The sequence below is a fragment of the Corythoichthys intestinalis genome, chromosome 5 (genome assembly GCF_030265065.1).
Source record: "Corythoichthys intestinalis isolate RoL2023-P3 chromosome 5, ASM3026506v1, whole genome shotgun sequence".
Classification (NCBI taxonomy): Eukaryota; Metazoa; Chordata; class Actinopteri; order Syngnathiformes; family Syngnathidae; genus Corythoichthys; species Corythoichthys intestinalis.
Genome location: NC_080399.1, coordinates 43,498,218 through 43,521,126, shown reverse-complemented (window position 1 = coordinate 43,521,126; position 22,909 = coordinate 43,498,218). Strand labels below are relative to the sequence as shown.

The window sequence follows — 22,909 nt, the reverse complement described above, 5'->3', positions numbered from 1 at the left end:
AGGTCTAATGAGCTCTAACGAGGCTCCACTCGTTACCTGTATTAATGGCGCCTGTTTTAACTCATTATCGGTATAAAAGACAACTGTCCACAATCTCAGTCAGTCACACTCCAAACTCCACTATGGCCAAGACCAAAGAGCTGCCGAAGGACACCAGAGACAAAATTGTAGACCTGCACCAGGCTGGGAAGACTGAATCTGCAATAGGTAAAACGCTTGGTGTAAAAAAATCAACTGGGAGCAATTATTAGAAAATGGAAGACATACAATACCTCTGATAATCTCCCTCGATCTGGGGCTCCATGCAAGATCTCACCCCGTGGCGTCAAAATGATAACAAGAACGGTGAGCAAAAATCTCAGAACCACACGGGGGGACTTAGTGAATGACCTACAGAGAGCTGGGACCACAGTAACAAATTCTACTATCAGTAACAAAATGCGCCGCCGGGGACTCAAATCCTGCACTGCCACACGTGTCCCCCTGCTGAAGAAAGTACACGTTCAGGCCTGTCTGCGGTTTGCTAGAGAGCATTTGGATGATCCAAAAGAGGACTGGGAGAATGTGTTATGGTCAGATGAAACCAAAATAGAACTTTTTGTTAGAAACACAGGCTCTCGTGTTTGGAGGAAAAAGAATACTGAATTGCATCCGCAGAACACCATACCCACTGTGAAGCATGGGGGTGGAAACATCATGCTTTGGGGCTGTTTTTCTGCAAAGGGACCAGGACGACTGATCTGTGTAAAGGAAAGAATGGATGGGGCCATGTATCGAGAGATTTTAAGTGAAAATCTCCTCCCATCAACAAAGGAATTGAAGATGAGACGTGGCTAGGACTTTCAGCATGACACTGCTCCCAAACACACAGGCAGGGCAACAAAGGAGTGGCTTCGTAAGAAGCATTTCAAGGTCCTGGAGTGGCCTAGCCAGTCTCCAGATCTCAACCCTATAGAAAATCTGTGGAGGGAGTTGAAAGTCCGTGTTGCCCAACGACAGCCCCAAAACATCATTGCTCTAGAGGAGATCTGCACGGAGGAATGGGCCAAAATACCACCAATAGTGTGAGGAAAAGCTTGTGAAGAGTTACAGAAAACGTTTGGCCTCCGTTATTGCCAACAAAGGGTACATAAGGGCACATTGAGATGAACTTTTGGTATTGACCAAATACTTATTTTCCACCATAATTTGCAAATAAATTCTTTAAAAATCAAACAATGTAATTTTCTGGGGGGGGGTTCCACATTCTGTCTCTCATAGTTGAGGTTTACCCATGTTGACAATTACAGGCCTCTCTAATATTTTCAAGTGGGAGAACTTGCACAATTAGTGGTTGACTAAATACTTATTTGCCCCACTGTATATGGAATGACCAAACAGCCAGCATGACGGGTCCAGTAGCCCATACTCTCAAAGCACCCTCCGCAAAACGTCTTGGAGAACACAGTGCCTTCACCAAATCCACAAACATATGTAAACTGCTTGGGCTAACTCCCATACACCCTTGAAGACTCTGATTAGGATATAGAGCCTGTCCACTGTTCAAACAGCCCACACTGCTCCTTCTAAACCAAAGACTGACTTCACAACAGCTTGAATATACAGAACACTATCTTGCCAGGGAGGCAGGTGTGGTACCCCTGTAGATGGATCGCACCCTCTTGTTCCAACCACCCAGGTTTGCCATTACAGAGGTACTCTCACAATGTTGCAGCGGCATGTAAACCAGTGCAGCTCCATGACCTCCAGAGCCTTGAGGAACTCTAGGCCGATCACATCCAACCCCAGAGCTGTATTATTGAGGAGATTTTTAACCGCTTTGCTGATTACAACTCCAGAGATGGGAAAGCCCTCCTCAAATTGCACAGACTCTGCTTTCTCACGGGAAGGCGCACCGGTTGAATTGATGTGGTGTTTGAATTATTCTCTCCACTCACGGCCTCGTCAGCAATTTATTTTATTCCAGTCTGTTTCATTCATTTTTAATTATTTGACATTTTTAGGGACCCACAGATATAAATTTCCTGTGTTTGAACACTAGTGTCCATGTTCACTTGCTGCCTGTGACCTGCGGCGTAATCTGTGTCAATCAGTCAGCCTTAATCTGAGCTGGGTACAAACGGATGGACGGAAAGAAATAGGAAGGGAGATGGAAGTCACGGCACACGGAAGCGCAAAGACGTGCCCTCGCTTCCTTTGCGTCAATATAGCTCAACTCTGTGTTATATGTATTCCATGTTTACAGCAATCGCAGCTTCAACAAAGCACTGTACATAGATACGATTTAAACTCATCCGTCACGTTAAGGAATTGGGAATGAAAGAATGAAGATTGTCCCCGTTTTCCTTCATTTTCTAGTTAAATAATTAACACTTAGGATTTCAAGTTTAATTTAGTATTTCAAATATTTTCTCCTGAGTTTTAAATCTCTCAAAATAACAGAGAGGCATTTTAAAAAATATGTAGGTAAAAAAATATTAAAGACAGGCAAATACTGTATATGCAAGCAAATGTTCTAACCTAACATTTCCTGTTTTTTTTTTTGTAAACATTTGTTGTTAATATTTTTCTTTACTTTTGAAATTTTCTACTGGACAATTTGGCCTGCAACAAAACAGGAGTGGAAATTATTATAATTATTTTTTAATAGAATGAAAATGAGTGATTTTTTTTTTTTTTTTAAACTATAAACTGCTTGGCCTGCAACATAACAGGACAGCAATATAGGTATCTAATTTAACAGGGAAATTAAAAATAAACATGTGAATTAACATTTTGGGGTTTATTCTAACTTTTTGTTATTGTTCTTTGTTTGGAATGTAACATAACTGGAAGGCTTTAAAAGACAAGATAGCACTACAATTATTTGAAAGTGAGGTAAGCTAGCCGGTTACATACAGTATGTACTGTATGTCACCATGTACATGACATTAAAAATAAATCTTTACTGGAACACCGCCGACAACTAAGCATCTCCACAATAACAAACACCATTTTTTATCTATTAATAGCTAATAATCAAAACCCCTAAAGCTACTTTTACTTACACAAACCTCCTCCATGGCTTCTGGTGAGCAGCAGGAATAAGTGGCGTTCCAATTACACTGAGCAGTGTTGCGAACACACGTTCCACAACTGCCCATAACCCATCCAATGCTCCTCAGCTACACACACATCCACTCAGCGGAGGTTACAAGGTGGTCCCGTTGAGGGCGAGGAAGTCAATATGACCTTCAGCGAGCTCCCTGCAGGTTGCTCTCCATGGCCAGGACAAAAACAGGAGCTACAGGAGGCTAAATGATTATCTGTGGAAAGCCTCGCTTAATCTAATTAGACAATCTGTGGCTTCAGTCAACACTGATGCATTGGTACCGCCTCACTACTGCCGGGAGAAACGCCCACATGTACACAAACACCAGAGCTACAGGGACCAGGTAGACCTGGTCTGTAGGGATAAGAACTATCGGGACTTGATATACCAAGGTATTAGGGATCAAGAAATTGCATCCGAAAGGATCAAGAGTTAGAGTTTGTGCCAACAAAAATGCTTACAGGGACTGGATCTGGAGGATCTAGCACTGTGGATAATAATGTACAGGTATGGGGATGAATGTTTCAGCTCATCTGAGCCCGGGTCTACTCTTGAGAAGGGGTAAAAGGAATCCAATTTGCGAGTATCATGGCTACATGGAATTTGTTGACAGCAGCTAGGACTACATCAGGGTTGTCCAAATTGGTCCAAAAGGGACACTGTGGGTCCTGGTTTTTGTTCCTACCGATCAAGCACAGACTGATTAACCTAACAACCAGCACCTGACTACCATCAACTGATTACACTTGTAAGACAACAGATCAGGGTATAGGCGGCATCCTGTTTGGTCGGAAAGAAATCCTGAACCCACTGCAGCCCAATGTGGAATAGTTTGGGCACTCTTGGACTACATCTGGGGTGGGCAAACCGGTCCTCGAGGGCCGCAGTGGGTCCTGGTCTTTGTTCCAACTGATCCAGCACAGAGCTTTTAACCAATGAGGTTTCAGTGGAAACAAGAAGCATCTGACTGCAATCAACTGATTGCACTTATAACACACCAGATTGGTGGAAAGGTGTCCTCTTGGTGGGTTGCAGCAAAAACCCGCACCCACAGCGGCCCTTTGTGGAATAGTTTGCCCACCCCTGGACTACATGGATCACGCTAACAGGACCATGGATAAGACGATCCTGGTTTGCAGGAAATGGAAATAAAGGAATAGCTTTCAAAGTATCAAGGCTTCTTGTTAACGAGAAAGAAGTAAATATGGACGAGATATTGAAGACAAAAATTATTAAAGTTTTCTTCTTCTTGTAGGTGTCATGCCTTGAGTAGACATGTGCTGATTACCGGTTTCCAGGTATGCCGTGGTATGAAAATTTCAAGGTTTCAAAACCGCAAAAAATTTCCATCAAAGCGTCCCTAAGGTATTAGTGTGCCTATTTTTTATGTACCAAAAATGCATGGAGAAATCCCTCGCTTGCAGCTGTAAGGCTCAACCCTCCCCGACCGGTTGTTGGTCAGTGTCAGTGAGTCAGCTGTGCTACACGATGGCTGGAGGAGATGAAACTCCTGAAATTTTTCCCCCATCAAAGAAAATGAAAACGCTGGTATGGGAATACTTCGGCTACAGAAAAGTTGCAGACGGTCGCGGCTTAGAGGAGGATGGCCAACTGACATGTAAGACATGTTTGCGGAGGGTGGCTGCAAGGAGGCAACACCTCCAATATGATTTCGCATTTATACAAAATTAAAGGTTAGTAAACACTGACATGAATGTTTCCCACCAGCTACGAGAGTTAACTCCAGCATGTTTAGTGTGTCTAGCAGTGTCGAGAAAGAGAGTGTGTATAATGTAAACATGATACATGTCATACATACGTGCTTTTTATGGATAATAATTCAATTATTTTTGTTCTGATGGTAATAATGTTCAGCTAGGCTCTGGGTTTAGGCTCATCTAAAGGACTGCTTTTATTTTAATTTTATTTAGAATGTTTTATTTAATTTTAACCTAACATTATACTTATGTTCCAATTTGCTAATATGTTTTGAAAGATAAAAATCCTCTTCAATGGGAAAAAAGATTTTTGTTTTTAACCCAGATATCTCAAACTAACACATTTTAGAGCTGTAATTGCAATAATTGTAATTGCACCGTGATACCGTGAAACCATGATATTTTGGCTTAAGGTTATCATCTGTCAGAATAATATACCGGCACATGCCTAGCCTTGAGTTGAGTTTTGTTATGATTTTGCCTTAATGTTTCTTGTAAATTGTGATTACCCATTGATTTCACCTGTTGTGGCCTGCTCCTAATGTCTTTACCAATCAGCTGCCTCTTGTATCAAACACCTGTGTCTCATTGTCCCCTTACCCCATGTCTGTATTTAAGTGCCGTCTGTACTTATTCGGTCATTGTTTTTCCAAGTGTCGCTTTCATAACTATCCAAGTCGATAGATATCTATGTCGATATCCTGTCCAAGTCCTCTGCTTTGATTAACTTTTGATCCACAGTTTTCGTTAGTACTCCTGATTTCAGTTTGAACCTTGCCCTTTTGATTCCCAGTCTTTTTGTTTCTAGTTGGTGGTTTTGTTTGTTACGATTATTAAAACATTTTTGAGTTGATCACCATCTTGCCTCGCCTCCCCGTTTCCCTGCATTTGGGTCCTCCATGCCCATGCCGCCTCCACGTGACAGAAGGTGCCCAAAATTAGTTGTCTCCTTCTTTTGGATTACCCAAATTAGTCGTCATTTTCTTCTCTTCAAAGCCACAAATTAGTTGTCTTCTTCTTTTTCTCTTCAGTGTTCACAATTAGATGTCTTCTCCTTCATTATGCCCAAAAAAATTGTCGTCTTTTCAATCTCGTTGCTCAAAATTAATCACCTCATTCTAGTGATGGCCTAATGAAGCTTTCTTAGCCCTTGAAGCTTTCCAGCAAATTGGTTCGGCAAGGGCTTCATTACTCGAGGGTTCATGTGCACACGAACCCTCCTGTAGATCAAAACCTTCAGTGTCGTTTGAACTGTCAGTGACAACCTCTCGACTGTGTGGCAACACTGTCAACATGTGAATAATCAGTGAGTTGTTTTTTAAAACTAATGTGGGGGTTATGTTAATGGAAGTCTATTAACTATAAAATAAAAAGTTAAAAAAAAAAAAAAAAAAGCCAAGCAATTTGAGTCAGTATTTAAATAAATCTAGCAAGAGAAGAGATATTTTTTAAATTAATGCATTGTTTTCATATCTACTTTTTAATTCTGTAATGAAACAGAACAGTGCTTGTGAATACTGTGATAGAGCTGGACAGTGCTTGTGAATACTGCGAAAATACTGGACAGCGTTTGTAAATGTGATGATGAAATTGGTAAGTGCTTGTGAATACTATGATGAAACTGGACAGTTGGAAAAACAACTAAAATGCTGGCCGCCACAGTAATGAAACTAAATCGATGAGGTCGCTGCGCAGTAAGAAGCCTCCCTTGGATCAATTAGATCTCTTCCAGTTACTGACGCTGGCTTCCTGGCCAACAGCGAAATGGGATTGAAACTGTGTTTTGCGCTTTTTTTGATTCATTTTACAAACAAAAGGACTGAGGGCAGTGCTTCATTTGTAAATCATAAGGTGCCGTATAACGCAAAGTACATATAACAGCGCAGGGATGACGAAACGGGCACATGTCTCGGAATATACGCAGAAAATGGTGCTGAAAACAACACACAAATGTCCACTTGCCATTTTGTGGGACTTAGAAGCCTCAATTTAAGATAATATCCATGGTATAAATTAAAGATACACAATAATATCGGTCACCGATAATTATCGGCCGATAATGGCAATTATGACGTCACACAGATAATCCAGATAATAAAAAAATTCAACCGATAATGCAATCTGATAATTATATACTTGATTTAGCCTCCAAGTGTGCGCAACCGAAGAATTCAGCACACCGCCTCCTCAACCCCTCCCCTCTCTGAAGCCCCTGAGGGAGGAGGGGTTGAGGAGGCGGAGTTACACGACAAGAAGTAGTTGAATATTATGGCGGCTGTTACTAAAAAAAAAAAAAAAAAACGACGCTCTCGCCATCTGCGGAACATGCACCGTAGAAGTTCCACGAGGCAGAAAGAAAGCGTCCTCATTCAAAACCACTAACTCAGCAGCCATTTAAAACTGCTCCACAAAGATTTTTGGAATGAATACGAGGATGCTGCTAGCGGGAATGCTAAAGCTATTGTAAACACTAAGTTAAACTACAGGGCCTGTGACGATACAGAGTCGGGCTGTTTGGGAATGCAGGCCAAGGCGGGTGGTAAATTTGCATCTAAGGCTAAACACCGGCACGACTGGAGACCGATAGTCGGCAAGTAGCCGTCTTCCGACGGAGCCCACCGCTCTGGCTCTCGCTCAGGCCGCCGCCGCCTCGCCGTAGCCGGGGCGGGCCGAGCGCGGTTCCCCGGCTTCGGGACCTCCGGCGGACACCCCGGTTTCTCGAGCGTTCCCCCACGGCGTGCGAGCAGAGCCAGGACCCGAATACGCCGCGGCGAACCGGCTGGGGCAGGCGGATTATCCGGTACGAACTTAGCTGCCGCCGAGACGAGACACGTTTTTTTTTTGTTTTTTTTTTTACCTAAATGACCCGAGAACCAAAGCCCTGGATAAAAAAAATAATGCAGTTTATACGACCACCATTCTTCATGAAAAAGTGATGTCCAGTAAGCAAGCTTATCATGACGGCAAAGTGGTTAGATGATAATTTAAACATGGAGAAAACGAAGTCAGCCAGTCAATAATACATTCAGAATGTAAAATGACGAGCGGTCAGATGACTTTGTAACGCTGCCTTTATTTTCGGCTTAATAAAACTCAGGCACAAAACAACACGCACGCGGATGCGAGCTCCAACTCCGTCCAAATAGTACTGCCGTGTATCAGTTTAGCTGCTGTAAAGCAAATGTCGTGAAAGCCGCAAATGTAAACAAAGCGCTGCAGAATGGGTACATGACATCTCGCTCTTTTGAGTTAATCATTTTCACAGCGTGCAACAAAGCATATAACATTAGCAATCACTTTTCAAATTATTTAACTTATTTCTCTGATCAATTACAGTCACAGTAGATAATCAAATTCTTAAATTTATGTTCTGTAGCCACAAATATTATTCAAAATCTTTCCTTCCTTTTTTTTTTTTTTTTTAGGATTAAGTATAATAATGTATTGCTTAAAACAAGGCTGTTAAGATTTTCAGCTAGCTATTTTTCTTCCAAGAAATCTGAGAGAAATACACTTGAAGCGATGGCAGATAATTTCACTTATTGCCAATAGATTTACACTTAAAACTGACTAGTTTTAAGGAGGTGTGTTTTGCAATGTATTAATATTATATATGTTAGGAATGGCTTACTTTTAAAGGCATTTTTGTGCAACTTAGGTATTTACTCTTTAAGTAATTGTTGCCAAAAGTTTACCATTACACAATGTCGGATAATCTGTCATTATTTAGATGTTTGAATTGACGACTTGTTCATATTTTATGTTGAAAAAAAGAGCAATAAATTATATTTTGCACAGTAATATTTTCTTTTGTGTGTACTTTAAAATTTTACATAAATCTTTTAATAGAATTATCGGCTTGAAATTATCGGTTATCGGTTGGAATGAGGAGGAAATTATCGGTTATCGGTATCGGTTGAAAAATGTATTATCGTGCATCACTAGTATAAATGTTATGACAACAATTTACAATTATTTAGGCTATACTCTGCACAGCACTGGCAATTGCCTACATAACCACAGGTGGGACTTACAGTACACAGGCAGCAATTTGTTTCTCAACAGGTCTAACTTTTAAAACATACAAAAAAATCAGAGATTACAATAAACCCAACAACAAACCCATTCTTTTAAGAGTTTCACCTCCCCCCAATCTTCTCTGGCCCCAAAGTTTCCACCGCCTTAAAAATTGTGCAGGCTAAACCCGAATTTCACATAAGTGTACTGGCCTGTTGCTCTAGGTGTTGGCGGTCCACCTGGCTGACTGCTGGCGCTGTAGCTGGCCCCCACTCTGGGTGGCGCTGAACCTGACCAGCTGCTGCCACGGTAGCAGCCTCCTGCCCCGGCTTTGCTGGCTGTCCGTGAACCTGGCTAGCTGCTGCGGCGCTAGCCTCCTGCTGCACCCTACCCTGCCTATTAGCATGATCGCTGCAGCTGCCGGTTGTTGTTGCTTTTCTAACTCCTTTTTCATCATTTTCCTTCTTTTTGAAAAAAAGACAGTAAAGGCAACTGTTATTTTGGCATGTTGAAATACCATTTGATCCTGGTTGCTTTCAGTGCATCAACAAATCTCCGACTCGTTCAAATGACGTCAAATTTTTATAAACAACATGCAATTCTCGGGAATTGTTCTGTAAATAAATTCATGCATATTATTATTTTATTTTATACATTTAAAAAAAAAAGTTTTTATATTGTTATTATTATTTTCTATGCATGAGAGGTTCCAGATCTGCCCAAATAAGTCTCAGAACACAGGGAGGCCCAAATCAAGAGGATCTGGGACAAATTAACCCCTGACTAAGGGTTGTTGTTTAGTGAAGTCCAATCTATCAAAATCAGGAAAGTTCCCCTGACGTGATAGGGGGACTTGAAGCACGCTTATAAAGGTTGATTATATACACACAGCCGTATTCTACAGCTATAGATTGGGAGGCACGAGATTAAAATATTGCCATACAGGGAACTTCCTTAAACTCATGCACTTCCATCCGAGCTCCATGAAAGACTTTCTGGATTTCTCGGCACACGCACCTGAGCTTCAGTGCCGTGTCGTCACTATTTTTAGATATGTTGTCAGACTCAAAGAATTCAAACACAAACAACTTAGATTTGTAGTCAAATATTAAAAAAACAAACCTCAGTTTAAAAATTATAACAAAATAAAATTGTCACACTCAAATAAAAATAACTGAATAGAAATAAAAATTCCGAAGTACTGTATTAACGTCTTGATGTGCATACCTCTTTTTGACAGCGACCCTACTCCATACACACTCCACGCTATTTACTGAAAGGCGAACATCGACTACATTACCCACAATGCCTATAGCGCAGACGTCACGAAATTGTGACCAATGACTGAGAGCAGTAGTAACGTGACCAGAGGTGCAGCAGATTTGAATTGTTACGTCGCGAGCAGAAAAGGATTTTTTAAAATAGCTTTCGTTGAAACAAAAAAACAAGGTTTGTCATTCTTGAATTTATTACAGCAGCTAAATTCGAGTGCCATGTTGAATTCTTCTTTTTGATGTCGGAAGGAAAAATAAGGTAATGCGCTAACAGAATACAGTTCAACCTAGCTTTCGTGGACATCAATTCGTATTTTCCGTCGAGTTTGATTAAAATGTCGAATTTTGGGACAACCTTGACAATTAAAACAATGGAGATGATTATCATTATTGTTGCACACCTACAGATTGAGAGGAGAAGCACCAGCGAGATGGAGCATCGAGCTAACAGCGGTCAGTCAAACATTCTTCGCAAGCAGAAAATATTTTTTGGGCTGCTAAAACGATTCATGTTTGTGTTCACCGCAGATGTGATTTTTCTGATGGACGAGAAGTTCGACTTCGATGTTTCTCTCTCACCTGACAGGTAGAAACTTTCAGCTTCTTCTTTGTTTGGAATAAAAAATAGATGCCATCCCTTACAATGGAATTAACTAAACCGAGAGTAAGTTTGCTAGATGTTCGATATTCAGCTCTTAGGCACTCATACGCTGCTTCAAAGCTACTTTTGCGACTATAATACACCTGTAGTGTGTAAAGGACAACTCCGGAACCTTACCGTCTAGATTGGTTGGATGGATTTGCTGTCTCCACAAATTTATTGACAAAAACAACGCTGGAAAATGCGTTTCTACTACCGTCACTTTTAGGCACCGTCCACAAATGACAACTCAGACAAAACGTGTTTTCCAAAAATGAATGAAAACACATTTTGTTATTCTGATGACTGTTGTAGCAAGAAATGGTTGTCCACCATCTACTACAGGTTGAATTTGTATCATAGCTGTCATTTTGGAGACATATGAGACATTCAAAAGACAGAAATAGTACAATATTCACAAAAATATTAAACTGGAAAATCTTTTGTCAATCTGATGACTATTATTGTCCTTCAAAGATCTCCCAAAAGTAGGGTTGCCAACAGTCCCGGATTGGGTAGGACAACCCGGAATTTAGGAAGTTCTTACTGCTCCTATCAGAACCTCCTAAATTCTAGGATGTCCCGTGCAATCCCAGACTGTTGGCAACCCTTCTCAAAAGACATGGCGTCTCTCATGCACACACACTGCAACGTTCCAGGAAATTTAGGCATGGATTTCCTACACCCTTTATTCAAGTTGCTATTATATCGTTTATTGCTATTTTATTCCACTGCACATTCGCATTGTCACTTTTGCTCCGAAACTCAACCAATGTTCACTGTAGTGCTGCAACGATTATTCGATTAACTCGAGTATTCGATTAGAAAAAAATATTCAAATTAAATTTTGTTGCTTCGAGTAGTCGTTTAATTAAAGTGGCGTTATAATGGTTTATTTTGAAAGTGATGACATCTAGTTTTATTGATTAGGGTGTATACACTGCCCTGTGGTCTGCCTCTTTTCACATGGCTGAATCCAACTGCTCCCTGTTAAGACCAACATAAGCTAAGTTTTTGTTTGAGCTAATGTTTTTTAATGCATTCAGAATTGAGTTTATAGGTATATTTAGCCGTTTTTTTGTGGGAATATGTGTCTGAACCATTTGTTAAGAGCATTGTAAAAAAAAATTTTTTTTTTAACTTTTGCATTTTATAGCATTTAAGCTAGTGGACTTTTTCTATGTAAGTTAGCCAATTGTTCTTTTGTTGTACATAGATCCTCATTTAAAAAAAAAAAAAAAGTTTGAGGCTCAGCTCAGGTATTTTAATTTTTCATGTTCCTTATCCGATTACTCGATTATTTGAACTAACTAGTCCATCGATTAATCGACTACTAAAATATCTGATAGCTGCAGCCCTAGTTCACTGTGTTTGACCACTCATTTAATACCCTAAAACATATCTTATTTTATTACTCTGTCATATATTGAAATACTTTCATTTTATCAAACTATGCTCACAGGTGTTTGGGTTAATAGCAAAGTGTGTTAAATACTGTTGGTCATAATGCAAATTTTCAATTTTTTTCAACTGGAGCTCCATGAATGACAAGGACAAGGATGATGTGTTTTTGGACACACCTCACCATGTGGTCAAAGCTACACCCACCAAATTGGTATCTTGTCTTGAGGAAAGGCCCGGTGGAGCGCAAGTCAGGTGGAGTCCACTTTCTGAGGACCAGCTTGAAGTTGTCTGCCAAGAAGCCAAGCGATTGGCCAATCAGCTACAACGTGGCAAGTGCCCCGGTGGCGAGGACAAAGCCGCTGCCCCTGAGACTGTTTCCCTGGCTGAGGCAGACAAGGAGAACTTCATCCAAGACACCGCCGCTAAACTGAACTTGCTGGTGACACCCCTCAGTATGACTCCTGTTAAACGTCAAACTTTCCTAGTGCAAGACAGTCCTATGAAGGACTTGCCCCCAGCTTTCCGGGAACGCTTGCAGCGAGTGAGTACCACCCCTCTTCCGGCATCTTCTGCCGTCCTGGCCACCCGTCATTCCACTCGGCTCAGCACAGCCAGCCCGGCTGGTGGCATCAAGACCAGGGCAACGCTCCGGGGGAAAGCAGGACTGGGTGGCGTTTTGCCTAGCAAGCCGACCGTCCCCAGGACTTCCTCTTCAGTCAGCCAGGGAGCAGACATACTAAAAGCCAAAGTGCAACGGCCAAACAAAGTTGGTTTTGTGGCTTTTCCATATCTTACGACTCAAGAATTGATGTCACTAAAGCTTTTTCCTCTGTCCAGGTAGTGTCAAGTTGTAAACCCAGCCTTAGTACTAATTTCACCGGGCGGGGCAAGTCTTGTGATGATATTCTGTCAGATTCCGCCAGCGTTGTGTCCGACATCAGCAATTCATCCCTCAACTCCAGCGTAGTGGGGAAAAATCGCACGCTTGTTCCGCCCACAAAGGTGCTTGAATATTGTGATTGGTCGATGTGTTGTCACAGTCACTGAACATCAGATGTGTGTCCCACATGAAGGTGGTTAGAAAAAAGTCCGGCATTGAGGTGGCGCTGCTTCAGAGCCAAAAGATGACCGAAAGGCGCAACACATCGTCATCCTCGTCCTCGGTGTCCAGCTTCAACTCCAGCATTTCCTTGTCCCCATCCGCAGGTTTGCTTATTGCCCGTTACCTGGCCAATTCATGATCAATTGTATACAAAAAGTTGTAGTTTAGTTGTGTTTCGTGCCACTGATAATCAAAACCTTGTACCCTGATTAATTTGATCAAAAAATGGCAACTATTTGCACATTGTTGAGTCTATTTGATCGTGTACACAGTAGGTACTAATGGCTTACTGTTAATGCCTAACTGATAGCGCTTAATGACTCATTGGTATATACAAAATATATGTATTAAAAGTTCAAACTGTTGGTACAAGTGGGCCAATGTTAATCTTTCGAGAAAGTACAGCTAGCCTGGTAAGACCTAACCAAACAAAATGATTTGAATTAAATGAAGCTTATAACTGCTCACCTTTAACCATCTTGGTCTTCCTCACAGGTAAAATGAGCTCCTCCATGAACCAGAGTCTGAGGTCCTCCACTGGCCGGGTCGCCCCCGGTAGTGTTAGCAGGCCTGTCAATCCGAACAAACGCCGCTCCAGCAAGGGTGGTGCCACAATGGCTGTAGCGCGTACGACGACATCATTGTCTTCCACCGCTGTGAGCAGTAAATACAGGAAGTTGTCAGAGCCTGTCAAGGCCCTGAGGACTCCGACACAACGCCAAATCACGCCTGCAAAAACAACCTTGGACAAGACCTCAGGTGCCGCCACCAATGCGTCAGCACTGATTCAAAGTGAGCAGAACATGAAAAGAGATCCGATGGCGCTAGGCCAGATGGCCGCATCCAGTCGAAAAGCATCAGGACAAGGTCAGGAAAACATCCACTCAAGTTTATTTCTATTAGAGATGTCCCTAATCCAGTCAAATGATCGGAAATCGGGCCGAACGAGCCATTTTTCAGAGGCTCAGAATTGTGTGAAAAGGATCGGGTTTTTAATTTTACTAAAAAGTAACAAAACAATCCAGAAATACAATGGCATTGCCAAAAGAAACAAAGATATATACGTTTTATACCCCGCAACACTCCCAGAAAAGCGGAAGAGGAAGTGCTGCAAACAGTACTGTACTGTAACGTGTTTGGAACTTTTTTTTTTTTTTTTTTTTTTTTTGGTATCGGATCAGGACTCTGTATTGGCAGATTCTCAAAATCAATTGACTCTGACTATATCGCGTTCACATCAGCTGTGCATAAGCGATTTACAGAACATCCATCCATACATTTTTATATTGGAAAAAAAAAAAAGTAACCCCAAAAATCTTCTGTCTATTTCAACATTATCATTGATTCTTGATACAGAGTTGAACGAGAAGTCTCCTTTCAGCAATGGATCAAAGATGTCAAAGTAGTGAAGTGCATGACAATCTTATTTCCGCTAACAATCTAGGTTTGAGAGTAAACAAGCAACTATAGCATCCTTTCAAGTAACATATGCACAAAAGTAAATGATTCAATTAAGACCCATCCGCTTCACTTCACATCATAAACTGACTCCATGCTGACCACTACTGGTCATCGTCATCTCCCCGATCCAGCCATGCATCGAGCCAATGTCCCGTTTAAAGGAACCGTATCTATAAGATTGGTAGCCAAAAATTATACTGCAACACGAATCAAAATATTGAAGTGCACAACCTCACTTTTCTGTTTGGGCTGCCAGATAAGCACTTCACACTGGAGAAGCTGCTTGATCATACCACTCTTACCAATGCTGCATTTCAATCAAAAAAGAATGAGACTAACAAACTTCATATTAATGTTAGCAATGGTCTTGTGAACATACAGCATGTGTAATCTGAAACGTATCTCAATTACATACCTAAAACGAGTACATGCTACCGTCTTCATACTTAAGGGTGAACACAAAAGAGCAGAGTTTAAAAAAAAATCTCCATGACAGGAAGGGAACTACTGTACTTTTCTCAACATACTGTATAAGCACACTGGCAAATATCTCATTTGCTGATGCATTGACAGCATTCACAAACACGATTTTATTATTCTTTCCATTTTAATTTCAAATACCCTTCTTTTACCGTGAATTACTAATATATGCACAAATGTAAAGACACTGTCTTTGCCCTGGTCAGTAGACCTACATGCTAAACAACGTGCACGTCTGAGCATGCCAACTGTGTTCACATTTCAAATGTCAATTTACCATACATGAAAAAAATCACCCAAACTCAAAAGTACATTACCTGTTGAGGAGAAGTGGTGCAACTTTGGTGTCTGTCAGCATTTTTTTTTTTACTCCTGATCTGTTGTCTCCATTAATCGAAAGCATCTCCATTGCATATCCTTGTATGGTTTCTGAATTTGTCATGATTCATTTGACATTCAGGACGAGGTTTTTTTTTTTTTTTTTTTTTTTTTTTTTTTTTTTTTTTTTTTTTTTTTTTTTTTTGCTTTATTGGAAGACAACATTGTTCATTCTGACTGAAAGTGGTTGCAACCTTAGTTTACGTAGCTTACAAAGCTCTGGCAAGGAGGACAAAGGCAGAGAACTGATCTCATAATTGACTGATTGGTTGAGGGTGGGACATCTGTTGTAAACACAATCAAAACAATAACAACTAAAACGGACTGAGTATTGACTTTTAAAATAAGGAAATCTCAGTTTAACCATTAAAAACAGTGTTAGAAATAATGTATTTTCTCTTAAAAATTATTTAATGTCTATTAAATATTAGGACAGTTTCATAAATGAAGTGCAGTTCTTGCATATATCACATTTAACTTGCATGGATTCTACCTCACATTAAGCACACTGGGGTGTTGTAGAAATGATGCCCATTCGAGCACAAAAACAAGTGCCCCGCAAGAATCCCTCAAAATAAGTGGCCAAAATGCTGGAAATACTGTTCACAATGGGTCTACATGAGGAACAAGAAACACCATATGAGAAAAACAATTATTTAAAACCCCAAAATAGATCAAGTGGTCACAAGAAACAAGCTCTAGTAGAAGGCTACCAATTCAAAGACGCCATCTTGGGGTGGAGTGGGGATCAATAAAGATGATAACCTTTTACAGTTATTGCTAGGCTTGTAATCTGTTGTTTTTTTTTCTTCCTTCTTGTGCAAGGTTTTTGTTCTCCGGATCTTTCCAAGGTGCTAAGACCTAAGAGGCTCATGTCTGTGTCCTGCATGGAAGGGTTAGTTATTTCAAATGGCTAACTATCAGTAGACTGATTCAAATAACATATATAATGACATAGAACATATTTGTTAATGCTGTTATTGGATAGTGGTTTAATATTCAACATATTGGTGCTAATGGCTAACTATGAGAAAACTGATGTTAATGACCACGGGTTAGATGTGATAACTATTGTTACATAGGTGCAAATGGCTAACTCTTAGCGAATATCACTTACGTGTGGCAATAGATTAGCCCCAATCAATGGTGACTAGTGCTGTACGATATTGATGAAATCTATCACGATATTGATATGCCTCAATGTAATATATTTGAATTATTTGGTGAAAAATTACCGTATTGGCCTGAATATAAGACGGCCCTGATTATAAAGCCTGAGTTATACTCCCGCGTTGCGGTGACGGCGCAGCGACTACGGCGTCATTCGACATTCGATAGTTCTGCGGTGAGGGAACGCGTTGCTCTGTAATTCACCGCCAAGCCACTAGAGGGATGTGGCGTTATGTTTGCACGGTTTTGGGGCATGCTTGTTTACTTCCACTAGTCGGAGAAAAAATAAACAATGCAAGATGGAACTCTTGAAAGTAAATATTCTGCTCATCAACACTGAATAAATATTGAACATACAAATGTTGAGGGGCAGGCGACGCAGAAGACTGTTTCGAGGCGGTCTGGCCGACTTTTGATGCTGCACAGAGAGTTTTAGACTCGGGTGGAGAGAGCTAGCTGTGGCGGCTAGCTTCAAACTGGCGTCGAGCACTGCGTTCAAGGTCTGCAAAGCCCTCCAGCCCGATTTGTTTGCCGTGCCCTACAACCAGCCAGTGGGAAGCCATAGCAGATTTCTGGCGTCTATGGAACTTCCCAAACTGCGTTGGGAGCCTTGATTTTAACGTTATCATAAAAAGCACCGAGGCATTCTCAATCAGTGATGATGTATCGTGTGTGTCAACTGTCTGTTATTGAAAATTAAAGATCAAAACAACTCTTTTGACACCAAATCTGTGCTTTTTTCTTCATATACTTGAAGTGTGACACGTAAATAAGTCACAGACGCAAACTTATGTACACAGTAAAAGATGAAGTGCACCAACCAAAAATACGACATAAAGTGATAAAAAGTTGGCAGTTTTTGGCTGACTGGGTCAGCGCTTCGTGTGGCCACTCGATTCCGAACACCCAAGTCTTGGTGGTTCTTCCTTTTTTTCTTTTTCTTTTTTTTTTTTTTCAATCGCCGACCTTGCCATTTGGCAATCACAATAATGTCTTGACGAGACTTGCTCTTCGATGATACTTCCGTCGGCTTGGTCCATTTTTGCGTGTAGAAAATAATGTTTGATTCTATTCTACAATGGCGGTGTTTTCGCGGCAAACCGGAAACAACAGTCTGAGCGGACCAATCACAGTCCGTTTTCGCCACATCATACACGTCTAGGTGACGCGAAGGTTAGAAAATTCGAGAAGCGCGCGTCAGGCTACGGCGTAGGGTTGTAACTCGATTCTTCCTTGACGGCGTAGGTCTGACGCGGAAGTATAACTCGGCCTTTAAGGCGACCCCCTCTTTTTCAAGACTCAAGTTAGAAAAATGACGTTTTGAACACCAAATTTTTATACAGAAAATAATTACACTACATCCGAAACAAATGATTATAACAATATATTTGAGAGAAAAAGCATGTTATTTTGCCTCATTCAAATCCTACTATCTGAACATTTAAATATGTAAACTAAAGTGCAATCACATTCGTAAATGAATGGCTTCTGGTTTTTGAAATGTAAATAAACCTTATGGGTATATAAAATAATACAAGTAAAATATAAAATTTTAAATGTATAAATATTGTGATAAACAACAAAATTGCAATAAATGCATTAACCATAAAAGTGAAGTCTAACTGTAACTGTAGTCTTGAACCAAATCTGAATAAGGAAAAACATTGCAATAAAATGATGCAAACTGGTTAAACTAAAAAGAGTAGCTGAGATCTATCATGACAGAACACCGCTTCAATGATATCTGGCGCCATCTAGCGTCGTGAATGGGTATAATGTCTAGACCGCGAATATAAGACGACCCCCTCTTTTTCCAGTGTTATTTCAATGCAAAAAACACTGTCTTATATACGGGCCAATACGGTATACAACAAATATGACTTTTCCCACACTGGCTTTATTTTTGTATCGACATTAAACTGACCTGACACAAATGCATCAAGTAGTGCTGCAACATAAAATTATACAGTGTAAACTGAAGCAGCATAGCATACATATTTTTGCTCAAATATAAAGATATTGAATTATCCACTACTATACTTGCGAGTTGTTTTGACTTTTAAGACTACACAGTTAGTCCCCGGGTAACAAGCATGTTCTGTCCCTACGCTGGCGACTTAACCTGAATTTCAACGTTAATCAGAATTAACCATTTAAGTACCCCTAAATACCCTCTAAATCTTAAAATAACTACCCAAAAACATGATTTATACATCGTTGTACTGTCCTTGCCAAGACGTCTCTCTCTCTCTCTCTCTCTCTCTCTCTCTCTCTCTCGCCCTCTCTCGCTCGCTCTCGCCCTCTCTCTCTGCTGTGTGACTTCTTCGTAAGAGAGCAAATGCACTCTTCCTCGTGTGTGTACATGCGCGCTTCTTCGAGTGTGCAAATACGTTCATCTTCGTCATGCGCTGTTAATCGCCTGCTGAAGTACTACTTGATCTAAGCTTCCTGCACCAAAATAAAAGCAAGGATTACAAAACACGTAAGTTTGCATAATATCTAACGATGAGTCGGATGTTAATAAAAATGAATAAATGGTACATAAAAGACGAGTATAACTATTGAGTAGTGACATATAGAGACTGATTGGTGGTACGAATATGGACTCTTGTCAATGTAGACTGCAAGTAAGTACTTTTAGGCGATTTAGATTGTCTTATCGAACAGCATTAATGGTGACAGCCCTGTGTTTGGTTGCTTATAACATGATGACCCATGTGCCCCTTCCTGCCCCCCTTTAGCCTTTCCCGAAAGCTGTCGCCCGGCCCACTGTCAACACCAACAGGAGTAAGCAGGCCCTTGCAGTTGCATTCCCAGCGTCCCTCTGGTCTCCCCACGCCGGTCAAACGCCAGGCCGCCGCCACCCCGGCTCAGATGCTTGGCAGCCACGCAAGAACCTCCAAGCCCTCCAGAAAGCAAGGGGCTTCAAACTTTAATTGTTCCCCCAGGACCTGTCCCAGGTGACTGTCCAGTAGCCACTTAGAATTCTGTGCTGGCTTAACCTGGCTACCTGTTTAACAAATCTGTGCTCACATTTCTTTTCCAACCGTGTAGTCCTGCTCCTATGGAGTCTAATGGGCCGGAGCCTGTTGACATCCAACCCTTTTGTCTGGAGGAGGAGCCTCCTGCCAATCCCAGCGAACCTAATAGTCCAGAGAGTGAGGAACTGCCTGGTCATTGCCCATTAGAGCTCAGCAAAGAACCTGTCCCGCCTGAGAGCACCACACAACAGGTTGGCATTGGAGCACTTGGAACTACCTGACCTAGTTTTTAAATGTGTCCCCGTCCTCTCAGGTTCTCCTACTGGACCTTCCTGTGCTGACGCCCCAACCTGTGGAGAAACTGCTCATAGACCTGAGCAACACTCCTGACTTGATTCACAAAAACACCAAAACTTGTGCTGGCACGCAGGTACTAAACACAGTGGTGTAAAAAAGTATCTGAACCTTTTGGAATTTCTCATATTTCTTCATAAAATCACCATCAAATGTGATCTGATCTTTGTCAAAATCACACAGATGTAAAAACTGTCTGCTTCAACTAAAAACAACACAAACATTTATAGGTGTGTAAGAAAACAAAACATTTTTGCCCGTTTAATGTTCGCAAAAAGGCACTTTGACACAGAAGTTTTGGCAAAATATTTTGTGGACTGATGAAAGTTGAATTGTTTGGGAGTAACAACGTCATGTATGGAGGATAAATGGAACAACTCACCAACATCAACACCTCATCCCCACCGTGAAGCATGGTGGAGGGAGTATCATGATTTGGGGCAGTTTTGCTGCCTCAGGGCCTGGACAACTTGCAATTATTAATGAAAGAATGAATTCAAACGTTTATCAGGATGTTTTGCAGGAAGACCTGAGGCCATCTGTCAGACAGTTGAAGCTAAAAAGAGGATGGATGCTGCAACAAGGCAATGATCCAAAACACACAAATAAATCAACTTCAGAATGGTTGCAGAAGAACAAAATACACGTTCTCGAGTGGCCAAGTCAAAGTCCAGACTTGAACCCCATTGACATGTTATGGCATGACCTAAAGACAGTGATTCATGCCAGACATCCCTGAAATCTGACTGAACTACAGCAGTTTTGTAGAGAACAATGGGCCAAGATTAGTCCTGATCGACGTGCTGGACTGATCTGCAGCTACAGGAAGTGTCTGGTTGAAGTTATTGCTGCCAAAGGGGGGGGGGGGGGGGCACAAAATATTAAATGTGATGGTTCACTTACTTATCCCCCACCCCTTCTGTGGTTCTTTGTGTACTATTCTCATTAAAATATGAAAACCTATAAATGGGTGGTTTTAGTTAAAGTAGACACTTTTTCATCTGAATGGTGTTGACAAAGATCAGATCACATTTGGTGGCGATTTTATGCAGAAATGTGAGAAATTCCAACAGTTTCAGATACTTTTTCATACCACTGTACCTCCGGTTTGTAATGTGGTCAGGCTTTATCCACTGTGCATAGCATTCGGCAATTCACTCATTTGTTGTTTCAGTTGTTATTTTGTAGTCTGTTTTTGCAAGTTTTTCATGAACCCGTTCACTGCCATCGACGGACACATCCAAACTATTTTAACAGTGAGGGCTGGCAGTGGTCAGTTCATTGCGGCTGAATAGTGACAGGTAATTGATTCAAAGTTTTATGTTTCAGCAGCTGATTGATTTGAGTTCGCCGCTCATCAAGTGGAGTCCGGAAGACAAAAAGGAGAACAGCACCCCTCTCATCAACCTATCCTTCTAAAATGCCCAGATGGCATGCAAACGTACACACTTGATGATGTGTGTGTGTTTGTGCGTGATGTCGTGAAAATAATGAATGCTGACTGTTGTTTGTGATTTTATTTGTTTTGCTGCTCTTAAAAATTCTTATTTGAATAAAATTTGTAAATTGATCTTCCTTTGACTTTTGTTTTCATATGATTATATTTTCATTCTTTTCACGATATTAGAAACTGTCCGCATATGAAATCGTATCAGGATGATTAACTCGGCAACAGGGCAAAGGTATTAAGACCAGTGTTGGGAACGTTACTTTAAAAAAGTAATTAGTTACATTACTCACTACTTCTTCCAAAAAGTAACTGAGTAACTGAATTACTCTATAGTAAAAGTAACTAGTTACCAGGGAAAGTAACTATTTCCGTTACTTTAAAAAGAACTTGTTGTATGTCAAAGAATTTGAAATTTTCTGAGCAGTATTCGAGTCAGTGGAATAGAGAAGAACAGACAGGTAGTTAACTTGTTAGGTGCTTCAGCAGATTTGAATTGCTTACCACAGATGTCGACAAAAGCTTTGCCCCGGGACATAAATTACACATTACATGCAGGTTCTTTCCTTTAATTTCGACAAACTTGAAATAGTGTCTATATCTCCAACTCTTAAAGGACAATTTTTCTTCTGACTGCTCTGCCATTCCGACCCTGTGCATCTGTTTTGCGTGTGTGTGTTTGCCGCACGCGCTGTTTGGGTTTGCTTGTGAAATCACCGGCTCTGATTGGCTTACCACGATACATGACTCTAACCCTCAGCCAATCACAATCACTTCCATCGCATCTCTCGAGGGGCTGCATTCAGGTAGGCTCGCTTCCCGACAATTCACGTCACCTTCAAAGCGTCTGCTGTCCTCAAGATGGAAGCAGAATTATTGCTGGCTGACAGTGGGAGATGGGAACGAGGCTAGCATCAGGTGTAGCAAACACAGAAATTTTACCAAACTTTGGAAAGCATTGTCTAATTGAATGAGCAGGGACAAACAGCTTGGAGTCAGAAGTACGTGCGCTATTCTCGGACCTGAACGCACCCCAAGTCTTGGATGACAAATCAACAGAGCAGAGAGTCGACTCGACACGGCTGGTAGTTTCTTCAATTTATTCAAAGTAACGCACCGCTTTTGACCGTCAGTAACGGTAACGGCGTTGTAAAGGCGGAAAAAGTAGTTAGATTACCCCGTTACTGAAAAAATAACGCCTTTACGTAACGGTGTTATTTATAACGACGTTACTCCCAACACTGATTAAGACACAGCAAAAGTTAGTTAGAAGAAGTCGCTGAAACCTTCAATTGGGGGTGTTTAGGACAATTTCATGCTTCCAATTTTACATAATGATAAGAATAATCCCTGTTATTTGTGTGTTTGGGGTGTGTCTGATTATTGTATAAT

General features: G+C 41.0%; 2 protein-coding genes across 8 annotated transcripts in view; one reads left to right on the top strand and one right to left on the bottom strand.

Annotated features, from left to right (window-relative positions):
- The window catches only part of LOC130916473 (plasma membrane calcium-transporting ATPase 1-like), a 30,744-nt gene extending 27,442 nt beyond the window's left edge, over positions 1-3,302 (bottom strand). For all 3 annotated transcript variants that reach the window (XM_057837225.1, XM_057837226.1, XM_057837224.1), the window contains exon 1: positions 3,048-3,302. The gene's annotated coding sequence lies outside the window, so the exon portion shown is untranslated. The remainder of the gene's footprint in view (positions 1-3,047) is intronic.
- Positions 3,303-10,161: 6,859 nt separating this feature from the next.
- gtse1 (G-2 and S-phase expressed 1) lies at positions 10,162-21,595 on the top strand. 5 transcript variants are annotated; one of them, XM_057837005.1, is made up of 12 exons: positions 10,162-10,275; positions 10,508-10,553; positions 10,629-10,686; positions 12,376-12,910; positions 12,982-13,146; positions 13,218-13,350; positions 13,742-14,113; positions 16,391-16,460; positions 19,477-19,695; positions 19,790-19,967; positions 20,030-20,146; positions 21,400-21,595. In XM_057837005.1, exons 2-12 carry the CDS (start codon positions 10,532-10,534, stop codon positions 21,487-21,489), a joined length of 1,959 nt encoding a protein of 652 aa, XP_057692988.1. In that variant the 5' UTR covers positions 10,162-10,275; positions 10,508-10,531; the 3' UTR covers positions 21,490-21,595. The 5 variants fall into 5 exon arrangements, with proteins under 5 accessions (XP_057692988.1, XP_057692986.1, XP_057692984.1 ...); XM_057837003.1 differs by having other exon boundaries at positions 12,277-12,910; positions 21,403-21,594; XM_057837001.1 differs by having other exon boundaries at positions 12,277-12,910; positions 21,400-21,594.
- Positions 21,596-22,909: the final 1,314 nt, after the last annotated feature.

Coding starts and splice junctions, on each gene's coding strand:
- gtse1 (XM_057837001.1), top strand. CDS start 10,532: ATGGAGCATCGAGCTAACAGCG. Junction 13,147..13,217: donor CGCTTGTTCCGCCCACAAAG/GTGCTTGAATAT, acceptor TCCCACATGAAG/GTGGTTAGAAAAAAGTCCGG. Junction 16,461..19,476: donor TCTGTGTCCTGCATGGAAGG/GTTAGTTATTTC, acceptor GCCCCCCTTTAG/CCTTTCCCGAAAGCTGTCGC.